This window comes from Citrus clementina, unplaced genomic scaffold (assembly GCF_000493195.1).
Source record: "Citrus clementina cultivar Clemenules unplaced genomic scaffold, Citrus_clementina_v1.0 scaffold_3, whole genome shotgun sequence".
Lineage (NCBI taxonomy): Eukaryota > Viridiplantae > Streptophyta > Magnoliopsida > Sapindales > Rutaceae > Citrus > Citrus x clementina.
In genome coordinates, this window is record NW_006262339.1 from 29,331,651 (window position 1) to 29,351,888 (window position 20,238).

A 20,238-nucleotide genomic window follows, 5' to 3' on the forward strand; every position below is an offset into this window, starting at 1 on the left:
TAAGAAAATTATTATTACATCACTTTTATTTTGCTTTATATTCATCCAACCACTATAAAATTTTAACATGTACTTTGCACCACCTTTTTTTCCACATTTATATCAACTAGCTACTTTTGTATCAACACTATTAAATAATTTTAATAAAATGATAATTTTACCCCCAAATAAATTAAAAGACTATTTTATCTTATAAAAACTTTTAAAATTAAAAATTATAATCATAAAAATATCCCTAAATTATTAAAAAAATAAATCTCAAATAGCGGTGCTCAACTGATTTTTACTAAATTTAGATTTTACAAAATTTTAATAATTATTTTTATTAAAAATTATAATTTTACAAAATTTTAATATAAATAAATGAATTTATTTATTAAAAAATTATAATTTTGTAAAATTTTATTAAAATAACTGAATTTATTTCTTAAAAGAATAAATCCTAATATTTTAATAATTTAGGGGATTTTTATTAAATCCCAAAATTTTTCAATTATTTTTATAATTATAATTTAATATTAAAATTTTTTTTAAATAAAAATTCTAATTTTGGGATTTATTTTTATTAATTTTAGGGGTATTTTTATCATTATATTTTTTTATTTTTAAAGTTTTTATAAAATAAAATAGTCTTTTAATTTATTTAGGGATAAAATTATCATTTTATTAAAATTATTTAATAGTGTTAATGCAAAAGTAGCTAGTTGATACAAATGTGAAAAAAAAAGTGGTACAAAGTACATGTTAAAATTTTATAGTGATTTGATGAATATAAGACAAAATAAAGGTGGTGCAATAATAATTTCCTTAAATATTATTATACATCCTAAATATTATCTATAAAAGATTGATCTCAAATAAGGTGATATGTATTGATAGACTTGGTGAAAGACAAGTGACCCTCCTGTTAAAAATAATGTACCTAAATTTACTTTTTTATATGTAAAATAGAGTTTGTTATCTTATATTATTATGTAAATAATAATATAAGATTTTTGTACAACCATTTGATAAAAATACAACGGTTGTGAAAATATAAAATAATAAAATCATATTATTTTCACAACCGTTAATGTTTTATCAAATGACTGTAGAAAAATTATGTAAGGTAACTAAAGCCGTGTAGAATATCATGATCTAGTTAATTAAAAGTACTATTATTTTTCATTTTGAAAGAAAGCTTCTAAAAGCTAATGTTTGTTTCTTTTCATTTTTTACGTAGTTTCTTAATTTTCTCTCTCTTTCAATTTTCAGCCCCACTGACTAATAAATTTGCCGAGTCCGTCACTGGTGACATGTGAAATGACTTTGATCTAACGGTTAATAATTTTCTCAATTATAATATGGCTTTTGCTACCTTACATGCAATGTAGGTACAACCTCTCATAAGATTGGTGGGCCCAAATGAGACCCACAACTGAGTTTGTGAGAGATTGTACCTTACATTGCATGTAAGGTAGCAGCTCCCAATTAATATTGTTTATTGTCTATTTTTTTTTTGATACATTGGAGCCTAGTAAAACTAGGCTAAAACAGAACGGGGAATAGAGGTCCCATATATATCATTACATAACCAATAACCAAGACCTTCGGGGGGATTTTCAAAGACATGAAGTCCAAGGGGTAAGGAACCAGCAAGTTTCGCCATGGAATCTGCAGCAAAATTGGCCTCCCGATATATATGCTTTATGGTAATGAGCTATTGTCTATTCATCAGTTCCTTTATGGCAGTTATGAGAGAAAAATGTGCATTAGGCATCAAGCTAGTAGAGGAAATAAGTTGGGAAACACATTGGCTATCCACCTCTACAATTAAATAACGAATGCCACGGTCCCAAGCAATATTAAGTCCTTGAAAAAGACCCCAAAGTTCTGCAGTAGTCACCGATCCAAATCCAATGTTCATGCCAAAGCCAAACTGCCACTTTCCAGAGCAATCCCTCACCAACCCCCCAGCGCTGGCTAGACCATTCTTTAATCGTGATCCATCAGTATTTAATTTGAAAAAAGATTCAGGGGGAGCTTGCCATCTAACATCTTTGATGATCTTATTACTCTGACCGAAACTAAGAGTTGATCGTGCATTTTGAATGTCTTGAGCCCAAGATTTAATTTCATCAACAACATGGGTGCAGCAAGGGGATTTTTGTGAGAAAAGAAATTGATTACGCCAAAACCAAATTTTCCAGATAGCCACTCCAAATAAACATGCCCATTCATCCCCCACTTTATTGATACCAGTCTTTCCCAAGTTGAAACAGAGCCAATCACGAAGATTAAAGGAGAAAAAATGATGTCTAAAGTTGACTGGAATTAAACAATTCCATATTCTCTTTGCAACAAAACAGTCCCTAAGTGCATGCATCACGTTTTCTCTCTCATGGCCACATCTTTCACAATTCATTTTATCCAGAATATGCCTCTTAAAAAGCTCCTCTCTAGTTTTAATTTTTCCATGCATCACCAACCATAAAAAAATTTTAATTCGTTGGGGCCCTTTCCATTGCCAAATTAATTTCCAGAAATGAGCATCTTTGCTGCAATTGGAATTATTCAGAAAAAAGTAAGCTGATTTAGATGTGAACCTGCCTGTCTTTGAGTGAGCCCAATATAGGAGATCTTCGCATTTGCCATCAGACGGGGGCTTGACCGCTGCAATTTGGAGAAGAATTTGATTGGGGATAAAAGTACTAATCATGTTCCAGTTCCACTGCCCCTCGGCATTTACAAAATCAGCCACTCGCTTATTTATTAACTCAGCTGGAATTGGCTTTGTAATATAATCTGCAATAATCATTTCTTCTGAAACCCAACGCTGATGCCAAAAGTTAATTTTATTTCCATCTCCAATCGTCCATCTCATGCCCCGTAACACATAATCCCAGATTCTGCTTATGCTTTTCCAAAGATAAGAACTGCACTTATTGTCAATAGCTATAGGTATAGAGTCTGAGATAAGCCCATATTTAGATCTCAGAATCTTAACCCATAAACTGTGAGGAGAAACCAACATATTCCATCCAATTTTCATAAGCAGAGCATTATTCATATCAGAAAGATTCTTCAAGCCAAGACCACCTCCAGATTTCGGTGTACAAACCATTTCCCAATTAAGCAGATTGATTTTTCGGTCTGCATTATTTCCTCCCCAAATGAATCTCCGAGAAATCCGATCAATTTTATCTAACACTCCCTGAGGAATCCTTGTCGTTTGCATGGCAAAAATAGGAACCGCTTGAATAACTGATTGAGCAAGAGTAATTCTTCCAGCTAAAGAGAGATGCATTGAGTTCCACCCTGACAGCTTTTTATCAACATTGTCCACAATCTCCTGATAAGTAGCTTTGGTAACTCTGTTATGAAGCAGCGGCATTCCGAGATATTTGCCAAGATTGTCCGTAGCAGAGAAACCTAAAGACTCGCTTATTTTCCTTGCCATAGCCTTTTCAACATTCTTGGAGAAAAACACACAGGTCTTCTGTTTACTAACCATCTCCCCTGAGCAGCTGCAGAAATTGTCAAGTACATTATTTATAACTTGGGCTTGATTACAAGAAGCCTCAGCCATAAGGAGCAAATCGTCTGCAAAAAAGAGATGTGTTAGAGGGACACCATTATGTGAAAGACGTATAGGGCACCATCTTCCGTCAGATACTGCTTGATTAATTCCGTGACTAAGACGTTCAATACAAAGAACAAAAATGTAGGGAGAAAGAGGGTCTCCCTGTCGGATGCCTCTGGAAGGAGTGAATTCTTCAGTGAGCTCCCCTTCCCATAAGATTTGCATTCTAGCTGTGGTGATGCATTCCATTGTAATTTGAATAAACTCCCGAGGCAACCCAACATCTTTAAGAGTATCATGAATAAAATCCCATCGGAGCCTGTCATAAGCCTTCTCAAGATCTACTTTGATAGCCATCTGCCCAACTTTACCCCTTTTATTTTTCATTGTGTGGATGATTTCTTGCGCCATGACAATATTTTCTGTGATATGCCTTCCGGGGACGAAACTAGTTTGAGTTGGACCAATCAAGTCAGGTAAAATCTCCTTTAGCCGGTTTGCCAAAATTTTTGTGACTGTTTTGTACAGAACCGGACAAAGGCTGATAGGACGAAACAATTTCATGTTGGTGGGGTTATTGGTTTTTGGGATAAGGACAATAAGGGTCCTGTTCAGTTCTAGGGGAAGGGGATTGCCTTTAAAAATATTACTCACAAGATCGCAAACTGAAGCACCAACCACATTCCATTGTGTCTGATAAAAGAGAGCATGGAGTCCATCAATTCCTGGAGCCTTTAATGGTTTCATTCCGAAAATAGTAGCTTTTATTTCCTCTCTCTGAACAGCTCTGCAGATATCGGCTATTCTGTCTTCCTCAATCTTTGGAAAGGCATTTGCAATGGAGTAAAATCGAACCTCTTCATCTTGACAGTTGAAAAGTCTAGAGAAAAAATCAATGGCGTGAGTTTTAATTTCTTCCTTGTCATAAATCCACTTGCCCTCGCTATTTTGAATAGCATCCACTCGATTCCTTCTTCTTCTAGCGATTGTTTTACTATGGAAATAGGCTGTGTTTCTATCCCCGCAAGCAATCCAATCACGCCTTGACTTTTGGTACCATAATAATTCCTCTTGGGATAAAATATTTTCAAGTTCCGTCTTCAATTTGGATTCTAGTTGAAGAAGCCTTTTTGAATCAAAGCACTCCAGGGCTCTCTGAATGCCATTCAATCTTGCAAGAATTCTCCTTTTTCTTTTAAAAATATTCCCAAAATTATCTCTATTCCACTTGCTGACTTTATCCACAAAATCATGAGCAGCTTGAAAATACCCCTCAGAATCCCTCCAATATTGTTTATTGTCTATCATACACTAGATTTGATATTGGCCTTTATTGCGATTCTTCCAATAGCAGTGGCCAAGGTCAAAGCTGTTATGCATTTTTGTTTTTGATATCTTTTTTTTGTTTTTTTTTTTTTGTTTTTGAAGAGTTGTTTCTGATATCTTTCGTTTGCAACAAGTGCTTTCTTTATATAGCGGCTGATATTTAAAATGTTTTTTTTCCTTTCTTTGTGCGTGGTGTTTGAGTAGCCACATCGAAGCTAGATCTATTAGAAAAATCACCATATAACAAGATACCTCTTTATTTTTTTTCAGCAGATGATGACGTAATAAAAGATTTTTAAGTTAATTAGTGTTTTGGCAGTCGTGGGTGCATTAGGCACGCCATGAAGTCATCATCAAAAATTGGCTAGCTAGGGTATGCGAAGCAATGCTGACGTGGACAGCGATGGTTCACTAGATGATAACACGTATCCATTCCCATCCAAAAGTTGCCTTTTGATGAGCACAATTGATTCAAGTGGGCCAATAGAAGGCAGCAGCCTGTTGCGGACCGCCCAATTCGCTAGCCCAATTGCCCACAATTTCGGGCTAGAGAGCCAACACAAGGCCAAGAGTGCTAGCTTGGCCCAATTCCGGAAGGTTCTAGGCAACTCTAGCACATGTGAACATGTAAATATTCTAGAATACTTTATACAATTCCAGCACATGCAAATAGCTAGGAAATTGTAAAATACTCTAGAGTTTGACCAAGTTTGGCAAAGTTAGGTGAAGTTAGGTGAAGTTAGGCAAAGTTAGGCAAAGCCTCCCCTATAAATATGGGATGGCATTAAGCATTTGTATCCAACAAGCACTGTAATCTCTCTTTGTGCAATACAAGTTTCTTTGGCTCAATTGCTCTCTCTTCTCTTGTTCGAGAATCTCTAGGCTTACTTAGCAATATTCGGCAAAGTTGTCTAAGTGCCGCACGGGTTAGCTGCGCAAAACACTCATCCCGTGACAAGTGGTATCAGAGCTAAGGTTTGCACGCACGCAAATTAGCTCACGAAGCAATGGCCAACCCTTCGAACGTAGCACAAGAGGGCGTTGTTGGTGTGGATGTTCCACCGGAACCAAGCCGTGGCCGAGAGGGAGAACGCGCCCAAGGCAAGACTCGCGGCAAGTCCAAGGCCCTATCCGTGGATGCGTTGGAGCCTCGTGTAGGCACTCTCGAAATAGCATTGTCTGCCGCTCAAGATAGCCTCGTGGGATTGGAGGAAAGAGTGGATGGTCTCGAGGGAGAATACGCCGAGTTCACGGTGGCCACAAAAGCTCTCATCCATGAGCAAGCGAACATTCTCCGAGGTGAGTTTCGTTCTTTCCATGATGAGTTGTTCAAACTTCGTAGTTTTGTTCAGGACGAACTACGTACTGTCCGTGCGGAAGTGGATGAAGTCCGCTCGGATTGGGCATGGCACAAGCGCACACTCTCCACAAGTCCAGCTTCCGCAAACTCGAGTGATGCGCGCCGCATTGACGTGCCAAAGCCTGACACCTACGATGGCACACGCAATGCCACCATCGTGGACAATTTCCTCTTTGGGCTGGATCAATACTTCGATGCCATGGGTGTCCGAGATGAGGCATCGAAAGTGGGCACTGCACCCACCTATCTTAGAGGCGCTGCACAACTATGGTGGCGTCGCAAGCATGGCGAGATGGGCAAGGGCATTTGCGCCATCGACACTTGGGCCGACTTCAAGCAAGAACTCCGAAAGCAGTTCGCCCCAAGCAATGCGGAGAAGGAAGCGCGAGTGCGTTTACGTCGCCTCAAGCAATCGGGTAGTATTCGGGACTACATCAACGAGTTCACTACCCTCATGTTGGAGATAAGCGACATGTCCGACAAGGATTCACTCTTCTACTTCCAAGATGGCCTCAAGGATTGGGCCAAGACCGAGCTTGATAGGCGTGGTGTTCAAACACTTGACGACGCCATTGCCGTTGCGGAGTCGCTCACCGAATACTCTACCCAATCCAAGGATAAAAAGGCCAACCAAGGCAAAGGCGGGGGAGAGAGTCGCAAGGACAAGGGCAACAACCGCAAAGATTGGGGGCAGAAAAAGCCACTAGCAACAAGGCCATGGGAGAGTGTCTCCATGGACTTCATCACATCACTACCCAAGTCCGAAGGTTGCGGTAGCATCATGGTCGTTGTCGACCGATACAGCAAGTATGCTACATTCATTGCTGCACCCGTCGATTGCAAAGCGGATGAGGCAGCCCGCCTATTCGTCAAGCACATTGTGAAGCTTTGGGGAGTTCCGAAGAGCATTGTGAGCGACCGAGACCCTCGGTTTACTGGGCGGTTTTGGACGGAGCTCTTTAAGATGTTGGGGACCGATCTCAAGTTCTCGACAAGTTTCCACCCACAAACGGATGGGCAGACCGAGCGCATTAATGGCCTCCTCGAGATGTACCTGAGGCATTATGTGAGCGCTCACCAGCGGGATTGGGCGAAGCTACTCGACATCGCCCAATTTTCTTATAACTTGCAGCGAAGCGAGGCTACAGGCAAGAGTCCGTTCGAGATCATCATGGGATTCCAGCCCATGACCCCCAATGCCATAGCCTCGACTTACGGAGGGAAAAGCCCCGCGGCACACAAGCTCGCCCGCGAATGGCATGAGGAAGCGGACATCACGCGAGCCTATCTCGACAAAGCCGCGAGGAAAATGAAGAAATGGGCTGATACAAGGAGACGGCATGTTGAGTACAAGGAAGGAGATCAAGTCATGATCAAGCTCCTACCCCAACAATTCAAGACTTTGCGGAAAGTTCACAAGGGGTTAGTGAGGCGCTACGAGGGACCCTTCCGAGTTGTTCGACGTGTAGGCAACGTCTCGTATCAACTCCAACTTCCGCCAAGACTCAAGATCCATCCGGTCTTCCATGTGAGCCTTCTCAAGCCATATCATGAAGACATGGGAGAACCAAGTCGCGGAGAATCGAGGCGCGCGCCAACTGCCGTTGTCACCGCATTTGACAAAGATGTGGACTACATCATTGCGGACCGAACGGTTTCGAGGAGGGGCGTGCCAGCACATAGCGAGTACTTGGTGAAGTGGAAAAACCTCCCCGAGAGCGAAGCCACTTGGGAACGGGAAGATGATTTGTGGCAATTCGCTGAGCACATCCAGCACTTCAAGCACGAGAGCGCGACGAGGACGCCGCGAGCTTAGGTGGGGGAGGATGTTGCGGACCGCCCAATTCGCTAGCCCAATTGCCCACAATTTCGGGCTAGAGAGCCAACACAAGGCCAAGAGTGCTAGCTTGGCCCAATTCCGGAAGGTTCTAGGCAACTCTAGCACATGTGAACATGTAAATATTCTAGAATACTTTATACAATTCCAGCACATGCAAATAGCTAGGAAATTGTAAAATACTCTAGAGTTTGACCAAGTTTGGCAAAGTTAGGTGAAGTTAGGTGAAGTTAGGCAAAGTTAGGCAAAGCCTCCCCTATAAATATGGGATGGCATTAAGCATTTGTATCCAACAAGCACTGTAATCTCTCTTTGTGCAATACAAGTTTCTTTGGCTCAATTGCTCTCTCTTCTCTTGTTCGAGAATCTCTAGGCTTACTTAGCAATATTCGGCAAAGTTGTCTAAGTGCCGCACGGGTTAGCTGCGCAAAACACTCATCCCGTGACAAGCCGCTCTGACCTTCGCCCAAGTGATTCCACTATATTTTGTGCTTATTCTTTCAGTGCTTTTTGGGGTTAGGCATTTGTATGAAATTGCTCTAGCCAGGCCCGGGCATCTTGCGGGCAAAGATAGAATTTATGATGGTTATGGCTCTAAAAGCCAGTACATGAATATCTATAATTTGATAGGCATCTTCGAATGATATTTTGTTGCCTATTTGATTCTACAACCTGAATGCATCTGATTAATCAGATTTCGTGCTTTCCACAATTTCACATTAAATTTCTATAAGAGTATGTATGATATACTTTTACCTACTGTTTTTGAAGTTCATATTTATCCTCTTACTGGTCAATACATCAACTGAGTATTAAACTCGAGTTAAGTATATAAGATTTAGACAATCCTCAACTCTTGAGCTAACATTTGGGTTGAGTTATGCCTGTAGGTTTCTTTATGGTATCAAGGCCAAACTCATGCACGAGTAGACCCACAGACTTTTATATTCCACATCGACTAATTAAGTATTGAACTTGGGTTAAATATATAAAATTTGGATAGACTTCTACATTATACACGAATTACTAACAGACTTCTACACACTAATGGGTGGCTATAAGAGGATTAATTTACGCTTATCACTTTTGTTGTTTATAGAAAAACTCTCAGCAAAAAATCAACCATTTTCTTGTTAGAATTTTGACGCGGTAATGGAGTATTATTGAGATTGTGGGGAGCAAGTGATAAAACCCAAAAATTGTCCCAATATCTATTGGCCTTCATAATTCAATGCTCACTTAAGCTTAATTAGTTAAATTGTGCTTGCCCAATATATTGAACGACTTGATAATAACGTACGAGTCAAAAAGAAAAAAACAATTATGGCTGTTAAATCAGAGAATTTTGTTTCATGCAATTAATAGTTTGCAATAAGCAAGATAATAACCTTTCAAAATAGCGAAGGGTTTTGGCCTACCTGTGCTTCAGATGCCACCAGAAGTTTCGACCATATCCAGGTGCACTTCAATACTCAATAAAATTTGCTATCCTGATAGCTGAAATTATGATAAGATAGAATGTATGGTGGCTCCATTCGATTTGTGGTTAGCTGTAACTTCTCTTACTTTCATTGGCTGTTTACATGTATTGAGGATTTTCTTACGGAAACCTTGACCACAATTTGACATGTACGCATCTCGTTAATTATGTATGTTTCATGCTACAGTGTTACACATGTATCGGCCTCGGTTATTTTGGGACTGTAAATATCGGCGAATAAGACAGTTGTCTAGAAGCCATATTTTAAGGTCTTTTTTTCTAATATTTCGCAATAGTATTCTAATTAATAAAGTTTTTTTTTTTTTAAGGTTACGTATTGTATACAATACTTATTTTTTGACATCTCTCTTAATTATCACCCGTTTTTTCATGCGTGCTTCCAGAATGCGGTGCAGGATGTTACCTTAACAATTGAAAGGCTAGCTATACAGAGAGAAAGCAATAATATGGTCACCCATTAATCACATACATTCTGAATTGATCTCATACGTGTTTCATGCTCCTAATCATAGAATATGTTGGCCGAATTTGATTTAAAAAACAATAAATAAAACATTGAAGGTGGTGGATGCATTCATCTGTAAGCTTTATCTAAGGCTGATGTTTGAAGCTGAGCTGTGATCTTATGTGTGTATAAGCGTTGGCATCTGCATGTTCTAAACTTTCTATCACCAAGTATTGTGTTGCCATCTGCTATATATAGCTTCAAAACCAGACACGCTGAGGCCCGATAATTACTTTCCTGAAATCCTGAGGAAATACTTAGACCGCCCATTTATTTTATATATTTTGTTTTATGCAGTTTCTGTTGGCTCCACTGGCATTGGAGTCCCCTTAAGTGACTTGACTGGATTTGCTCCCCAGTTCGAGTCACAGGGAAGTCGCTTTTGTTGGGAGAATTTGTGCCTCCCGGTTCGAGCGGGGACTTTTAGTCTGGATTGTGGTACGGGCTTAAAGGTGCCTCCCACAGTTAGGGTCCTCCCCAAAATACCTCGTGGTTAAAATAAAAAATAATAATAATAATAATATCGTATGCATGTTTGAATTTTCAATAAGATAATTAATTAGGGCATTAATGTCTGTCAGCTGAAATCCTGGGCATATATATGGTCTAGCTAGCAAGGGGTCTAATGTCCGAGAAATTTTATGACAAAAGCTTTTAATTCTTGCAACTGATAAAATTCAATTGTGAACATTTTAAATACAACTAAATAATGTATGTATCACATATATTTTTAAATTTAATATAATCACCACTTACATGTGTATAAGTGGTGATTATATGTGTGTTATAACATGGTTTACTTGTTGTAAAACTAACATAATATTTTTAATGTATTCTAAAATTTTTCATGTAATATGATAGATATATATTTAATGTCGGTAGATATTATTATTCTACTATGCGTGTATTTATGGAAATATACGACTAAGCTTTACTTACATATGTAAGTTAATATTATCGGAAAAATATATCACATTGGTAGAAATTAGATATTAGGCTAATAATATAAGATCGAGTCCATCATCAACTCCTGAACTGAACTTTTTATAATATTCTCACAGGCGTGCATTTATGGTACTTTATAGTTATGATTTAATTACATATTATCTTTATCTAATGTATAAGTACCAATCAAAATGATATAAAAATCTCCGACTCAATCCAAATAGTACTCTATAAAATCTCATAAAAAATTGTATGGTTGCTAAACAGATGCACATAAACTATTAAAGTGTGATCTGTTTATAGATGTTGATAGTATATAATACGTAGCGTACAAGTCAATTTGTATTTTAGAAAATCTAAACGTCTATATAAAAGCTAAGACCTTAAATATTAGTTTATGAGTCGAGGATCGTATCAGTTCATCTATTCAGTCGATGTGTGATAATTTTTATAAAGTGCTTCTCCCTCTCTCTCTCTCTCTCTCTCTCTTCTTGTCGGGTGACAATAATCTCTTTAGCAGTCAGCAGTCCAAAATAATTATATTTTATTACGTAAGTTTTGGAAACTTCTGGATACTTCAATAAGTTGACGACAGGTGTATACTGATGTACATCTTACGTAGTGATCACTGGTCAGTACTTCCAATGGGAATATGCTTGTATTGATACACACAGTCTACGTCCATTTCATGCTGTCCTATTCATAATCATACATACATACAGCTCGGCAAAAAGGGTTCGAATTAATTCTTGTATAAAATTGTATCTTCAAGTCAACATTAATAATAAAACAACAAAGAGAAATTACCCAGCAATTTCTTTGATAGTGATTAGAGGCCATTGAAATTTGAAAAGAATCGGCATGTTTATAATTTTCAAGACCTAAAATCGTGTCTTCAAATTTTTTTACTTGTTTTGCAGTAAAATGGTAAGTTATTTGTTTGATTGTATGCATATCTGTATATATATATACACACACACACACATATACATACATATATACATATAAATATATTTGAAAAATTTGAGAAGATTTGGTTTGTTTGATACTTATAAATTTATAATTGATTGTGCACGCAATGCATTATTTGATTGACTATTACATCGCATTGTTCGTCATGTTCCATATGGAAAATTAGCGCACAATATTCTGTCTCGTTCCCGTGAGATTTTTCAAAACGCTAATGACTCCTGAATTGAAGGGGACTCCTCTGGATCATCGAACACTTGCCACCAAAAATAGCCACAAATGCTAAAGACCTCTTGTCCTTTACCTAATGTTTAAAATAAATTATTTATTCAGAAAGCGACCTCTTTTAATTTGTTGGCTTTTTTGCTTCGTTAATTTCCTCTCATGATCTAAATGTTTCACGTGGACATGAATATAAAGGTGCTAATAGTGGGCGACATGTCAAGTTACCAATAAAGGATATGAGCACCACAGCTTAGTTCCTTTTAATGGAAAACTCAATTACGCACACTATACGGTGCACAATTGCACGCACCTGATCACGCTCCTAAATATACATGTTTTTATATTTTTCATGGTTTCCAATTATTATTATTTATTAGGATTTGAATCATGAATTAATGGATGATTTGACTAGTTGTGCTGGAAGAATTCAACCACATTTTGGGAAATTTTTCAAAGCCGAATGCGAATTCTCTTCTTCATCACACCAAGCATGAAGAAAAAGCATTAAATAATTTTGTTTTATAGCACGAAAAAAAAAAAGAGGAAACTTTCGGATCTCAATTTAATATTCCTTATTAGTGTATGGTTAACTTATTCATCTCTCCCATTCATGAGAGTAAAATTCAAACCACATATTTTTTGTACGAGATATACCACGTAAGAGATTTTACCAGATGAATCATGAAACACTCAAAAATTTTATATAACAATGACAGTTTATACTTAAATTTCTGTCTACGTATGACTTTTTTTTTTCTTTTTTTTTTTTTTCCTTTTCTCCATTCGCCATCAACAATATAGAGTGCATGTTCAAATTAATATTATATCTTTATTTTAAGAGACCAGAATATTGTATGCGAGCGCTTCCAAATACGAAAGTAGAAGATAAAAAATTATAAACTGACGTTACACTCGAATAAATATGATTACAATTATATATTTTGGAAACGTACTACTCTTTAAACATCAAAGCTAGCTGCTCCAACTTTGAATTAATCTATCTAAAAGGAGAAAATGACTGCATTATAAACTATTACAACTAACTTCTACAAATGGTAAGTGGAGTAGTCCTATAAGCTGAACTGGAAAACAAGAATATACTACCTTTAGTAAATGAACTATAAGTATTTTCTCCTTCCCTTAAATAGAAGAGTGTAATTATATATATATATATATATATATATAGAATGCACTGACAAGAACAACGACAAAACAGATTTGTTTATCGTGTAAATTAAACAAATATCATTTAACACGACAAAACAGACCGCTTGAAATAATTTAATTACACTTTATCGTGTAAATAAAATATCTTAACATAATTTACTGCTGCATCATGCATGCAGTCAAAATAATTTAAAAAGCGGCCAAAAAGAGTCTATTTGAAATTCATTTTTCTTGTTATTATTTAATTTTTTTAATTCTTTATATCATTAAAAAGTTCGAAATCATACAGCAACAGAAGTGAATACATACGGCGATAGATTACTTGTGAATATTTGGATTTCATTAGTATTCGAGTTTTTTTTTTTTCCAAACAATTTAGTGGCAACTCGATTTCCCCCACCTGTGAGTGGATTTTGAACCCCGTGCCTATTTTTTCACTCAAAAATACTTGGCCAACTGAACTGGTCGACGACATTAGTTTCGGAGATAACATGCCGTATACCCATTCGGTAATCTAATAGCATTTATATATTTTTTTTTTAAAAAAAAATACCAATCAAGTGGGTAATTATTTTAAGTAAAAAAAACACGTGTCATGTACCAATGATTACGTATATTATCTCATATGTAAAAAACCATTTTAAATGAATATTTGTTCTTACCTCTTTCAAGTTTCAATTTAGATTAAACAAGATGATGCAATTCTTGGATTTTTCTGATATTGAGGACAATTGTGAGCCGTCATTTCGAAAGCCAATCGCAAGAACCATTATATATTAAAATTGCCAAGTGCCAAAGATTCAATGGAGAGATTGAATTTCCGCAACATGGGTTGTTCCGAAAGCAAACCCAAATTTCATTTTCATGTCAATTTTACATATCCAAGAAAATCCACTGGCCAAAAATCATGACGAGTCAAGCCAGCAGCCTCCATACAACAACATATATAATTCACTGCTATAATATTCTCAAAACGGGAAATGGACGAAGCACATTACATCAAACAAAGCAATTAAATCTTGCATGAAAAAACCTCGGACAAAGTTAAATATTTCGTTGGATACTTTTAGTTTTGATTTTTTTTTCATTTGTCTCTTGAATTATATCAATAATACAGACTTGGACACATGCAGCTTGTACGTAGCTTTCTTCGCCGTACGGTTTGTTAAAAACCTATGGACGAGATTCACTCAGCGGCTACTGCAATCTCATGACTGTGATTTGCTTGTAACCAACAAACGCATGTAAGCACAAACAAAACTTTATGTGATAAGCACTTAGGTGATTGATTGTACGTGTTCGCCGTACGGTTTGCTAAAAACCTATGGACGAGATTCACTCAGCGGCTACTGCAATCTCATGACTGTGATTTGCTTGTAACCAACAAACGCATGTAAGCACAAACAAAACTTTATGTGATAAGCACTTAGGTGATTGATTGTACGTGTGTGGATAATTAATTAATTATTTCATTGTGTATGAATTATGATTGATAATAGGGCTACATTTCGTATACATACTGTGACGAATGATCTTTCAGTTATTTGATTATGAGCTTTACATGCAAGTTTTAATTCGAGATGATCTATATTTCGAGGTGTTGTGTTTCATATTTCCTCACCTTAAGCGAACTTGGAAGGAAGTTATTTCATTTGTGTAGGATGGAGTGGGATGCACTGTCATAAATTAATAATGAAGGAAGATGGACACTTTCCCTTCAGCAATTTTTTAGTTTTACCACTTAACCTTTCGCAGTTTTCACAAAATCTTATTATCCTTGTAATATCAAATTTTTAACAAAAAGAAAATGGTTGTTTTATGGGCAAAATAATGAGTTTTTAATTAAAGTTTTGACATTGGGCAGTAACGAAGTATTATGACAATTATAAAGATAAATGGTAAAACCTAGAAACTGTAGGAGGATATTTGCCGATCTCCTCAAATAAAATGAAAATGATTGGGTATATGATGATATCAAAAGAGTTGCGCCTCAAATCTCAATTTATTTTGAAATATTCATCGCAAATCAAGTAGCACCGATCATGTGGATTATAAAGGTACACGTTAAATAATCTTAAAAAATATTAAAAAAAATCATTCGCCGTTTAATTACCGGATGCAACATTATCTGTCAACTCATAATTTAATATAAATATTTTGGGATTAATTCAAGGGGAAATAACGTGTAGGTATGAAGGTACCTGGCCAGCCCATCCCATAAAAAAATTAAAAATAAAAATAAAGATGAAATTTGAAACATACCAAATTTTATGCATATTTTATATTTGGCCTCCTTAAGTTTAACCAATTTATGTTACAACTGATTCAATTTTATGTTCTTTATTATAGTTCTGATTGTTAGCCCCTGGGTCATAACTAGTTTAAATTTATGGCTTCTTTATTTTTGCCCTCGATAAATTTTGGGCTTTGTAATAGTCTTCTTACAAAAATCATGTCTGTGCAAGGCAGATGATATAAAACAAAACGGAACTTGGGGTGGGTTTAGGTGGTTCAACAGCTGTATCATCACAGCTTATTATTCAAATTCCTTTTTGAGTTTTGGAGTCCTATTCACACCATATACAGGGTACGTTTAGGATTAAAATTGGGTATTTGTAGTTTTTAAAATACAACATTAATTAAAGTGTTTGGTAAACATTAGTTGTTGTAAATTAGATAATATGATTTTTCACTTGTATAATAGAAAATTTATTATATCTTTAATAATTTTGTCAAAATTGTTATTTAAATTTTATATTTATTACATATTATTAATTTTTATTTCATAGTTACAGTTTTTTTTTCCACAACAGCTGTAATTTAAAAGTTACAGTACCTCAATATCAAGCATGGTTATAGTAAAAAAGAATTTGATTTACATTTATGTAGTATTTTTAAAAGAAAAAAAAATTGTTCATTATTGTCTTTTAGCCAACTACTCAGCCTAGTGTTGTGGGAGTAAACGTTGACACCAAGATGGGGATATGGCTTCTGTATGTTTCAAGTTTTCAGTCCAGTTCAGAAACTCTATGCATCCTGTGGAATCAGTAATAGGATAAATGAATTCAGATCAAACTGCTATCCTCTTTATGCAAGTCTCTGACTCAAAGCTTACATGTTTCATCTCATCTCAACATCAGAAAGCGAGCATAATGCACATCACATTGATTCTTGATATCAAAAAACAAAACAAGGCCATGACTTAGCCTGCAGCATACCGATAATTCGAAACCCTTTTAAGGCCAAGAAGAGAAAAGACACACACTTATCCTACATACTGAGGCACAAGTACAATCCACACTCAATGTGAACAGAAAAAGCCCTATCCTTGTTGCACCTATTTCTTTAGTTTTTGTGGTGGCCAAGTCATTAGTCTATTTGGTTCATTTAGTGCCAAATGACATGATGAAAAACCCCATTTGGGAGATGACCCTCAAAGAACCAAAACACTATTCAAATGGCAAGGGAGCGTCTCAATTATTGGAGGGCTTTCATTCAATGCTTATAGTTCATCGATGTGTTTTTCATCAACAATGAAAATGTGTGCAGCCGCTATTTGTTATCAGTTTATTCTATCTTCAGCAAATGGCATGGCAACTTTGTGCTCTCGTTGCTTTTTATCTTTCTCCACAATGTGCCAATAAGATCAATAAAAAAATCCTTGATATTTCACAAGCTCACTGATATTTTTCAAGGGGTGTCCCATATGTACAAAACGAAACCTATTTTGCATTACAAAACATTGTGCATATGCCAAATTGTACAAAAGGGCATCTCCACTCAACTTCCAGAAACGTTCATTGACATTTCAAAAGTTAAAAGTTGACGTGTAATTATATCCTCTCTCAATTGAGATTTAGATAGATATTATTAAGTCAAGTCCACCTCCCAAGTCGGCAGGTGAAAAATCTTACTACTAATGAAAGTGTTTGATTTTTTTTTTTATAATCTTTTTTGAGCTGATATTTGATAGTACAATGATGTTTCATCATGTTATTGGCAGGTTAATGAACCTACTGATCAACGAACGCCAATCAAATGCTGCCGCTGCTAACTTCCCCATTGGTAAAATCATTGAAACATAATAATATCAAACTAATCTGGCAAATATATATGATTATATACGTCAACGTGTTTCGATCTAATTTCTCCATTGTTATGATTGTTAATTTCTTTGAAATAGACCAAACTGTCAATTATCTAAACAGAAAAAAAAAAGAATCTTTTTTAATTTGAAGAACAGTGTCCACGGTGGCAGAAATTAAAAAATTTACAAAATGGACAGAAAGTGAAACAGAGTAAAACAGAGGATAAATGATACGTAGAGGTAGAGACATGATCATATGTGTATATATATGTATATAGAAATACACATTATATATATATAATATATGTTGTTGTAATTTATGTACTTAATTTATTATACACAATAGTGAAAGAATAAGCAGAAACCAGCTGAGCTCCAATGCTAGCTACACCAACAAGCTACAAGCTGGTCTCTCTCAAAACCTCTCACTGTAAAATCCCAAATAGAAAAAAAAAAAATTCTAAAAACAGAGGAGCAGATTCCGGGGACGTGTATGCAAGCATCCCTCTGGTAAATCTCTCCTTAATAAGCTTCGATCGTTCTTGATTAATTCTTGCAATTTAGGCCTGCTTGGCCAAATCTTTCGCGCTTATGAACGTCCCGTGGAAGCCATAAGGAACTCGAGATGGAAGCTTAACTGTAGCTTCAAGCTCCAGAGTCATTGCGTTAACAATTTGCAGCTCTGATTTCCACTCCTTTTCATCATGTACAAAAGCGAGAATGTAGCCATCATCCTCATTCTCCGAATTGGGGTCTCTCGGAAAGAACAAAGGCTCGCCACCGTACCTTTGACCTCCATAAATAAACTTGTTTACTTGTCCGGTTAAGAGATCAACTTTGGCAAAACCTGAAACTTTAGGCCATGGCTCGGCGAGGGCTAAGTACGCGAAACGGGTCTTTCTTCCGAGCAAGTTTCTGTTCACCATTCCGGCTTCCAAGTTCACTTGCTCATCCTCGGAGATAAGGGGGCGGCGAGTGGACTCGCCGGTCTTTAGATTGAGTCTAATTTCGGACAAAACACTCTTCAGACTCTCATCACATTCGTTGAAAATGGAGTCGGCAGGAGTCATACAGGACCCAATTACAACAACTTCATCCCTCTCAGGCTCTTCCCAAGCATTCCAAAGATGGAAACAGAAGCAATCAGGGGCGTCAATCCACTTCATTTTGGAAGCATCGGTGGCATTCTTGTCCAAAATCCCAAATCTTGACACCTTGTTCTTGTCATAAATCACCGGGGAGCCACCTCGGATCATCTCATTCAACTTGAACACCACTTGCTGGTCAGGCACCACAACAAAATTCTCAGTGATTGCGAAATCATGCATCATTGTAGGCTCCTCAAGGGGAATCTCAACGTCCGGAGACTTGATCCCTTGGGGCGAAAACCGAAAGTACTTCAAGTAAGGCTTCTTGACAACGTCATAACTCAGAGCAAACAAATCACCCGTCACGGGATCAACTTTCGGATGAGCTATCATCGTGGACTTGAGCTGGCCGCTGAAGTCGAAACGGCCGACCGTTTTGAGGTCGCCGGATGGAGTGACGCGCACGTGATAAGGCAAGTCATCTTCAGACATGGCCAACAAACGGTTGTTGAAGTAAACAAGGCCGGCGTTGGCAACGCCAGTGCCGTGGCTGGGGTCAACGAGACCGAAGAGCGCTCTGCTGTAGAAGAGAAGCAATCTTGCGATGCCCGTGTGGCCGTGAAGCTCGCCAATGGCTTTGGGGAATACGGGGTGGCCTAAGCTACGTTCTTGAACAAAACGGTTTGTTTCAGTGAAACGACAAGAATAGCTGACAGAGCCTTTGTTGAATTTGACTGCATGAACCATGCCGTCTCCGTCGAAGAAATGGTGGCCGGCGACCGGTTCGTGAAGTGGGTTGGCTCCGTTTCTGACGTAGACGCCTTGAATGCAGTCGGGGACCTTTCCGGTAGTGGGAAGGTTCTGGCAGACGGGTTTTTCGGGCACCGGAGAGAAGTTTCCGGCGATTTGGACGGTGGGGTCGGCTGTTTTGGGGAGAGGATGCTGACGCTCTTGAGAAACCAATGCGTTTTCGACTGCGTCCAAGGCTAAAGCTGCTGCTTTTTGTAAGAAGTTCCATTTTGAAGGGGCGAAATTGTCATTTTCCTTGGGTTGCTGCTTAGTTGTAAGAGGAGGAGAAGATGGAGGAGGGGAAGCTGCAGGTGATGGAGGGTATTTTGGGGACTGCTTGGGGAAATGAAGAATGGAAGGTGTTTGAAGAGAGCAAGTGATTTCGGTGGGCTTTTTTAAACTAAAAGCCATTCTTGCTCTTGAAGAAGAAAAAGACGGAGAAGAACAAGAATCTTTACAAGAGCCCAAGTCTATGAGTGAAGAAGTAGTAGTTGCTGCCGCCATGAGGATTGATTCTCTATTTTCGCAAGTGTATTTGAAGAAGAAGCACTTCTAGTAGTAGCAGCGGGAGTAGTTGTAAACTTGTAATGCGAGTTAAGTAGGACTGTAAGATTTTCAGGGAATCGCTTAACGTTTAAGTGCTTTTGAGTATTGACTATTCAGAGTCTTTTAAGTGTTGTTTGGGGGGAGAGGTGCAAGGGGGGGTATTTAAAGGGGGAAAGCAGAAGCAGAAGCAGGTCCACTCTAGACATGTAAAAGAAGACCACGTGTTCGATTTTAAGAGTAGATTTTGAATTTAGTGATTAAAACGAGGTGTTGCTTATTTCTTTGACACGACCACCTCTTCTTCCTTCTCATTAAGTTTCTTTTTTAAAAA

At 37.4% G+C, this 20,238-nt stretch overlaps 1 protein-coding gene across 1 annotated transcript; it reads right to left on the reverse strand.

The window, feature by feature from the left end:
- Positions 1 to 17,791: 17,791 nt before the first annotated feature.
- Positions 17,792 to 20,039, reverse strand: LOC18046011 (9-cis-epoxycarotenoid dioxygenase NCED3, chloroplastic). The gene has a single exon (XM_006442173.2). The coding sequence runs from the start codon at positions 19,863 to 19,865 to the stop codon at positions 18,045 to 18,047; it is 1,821 nt and encodes a 606-aa protein (XP_006442236.1). The 5' UTR covers positions 19,866 to 20,039; the 3' UTR covers positions 17,792 to 18,044.
- Between the last annotated feature and the right edge of the window lie 199 nt (positions 20,040 to 20,238).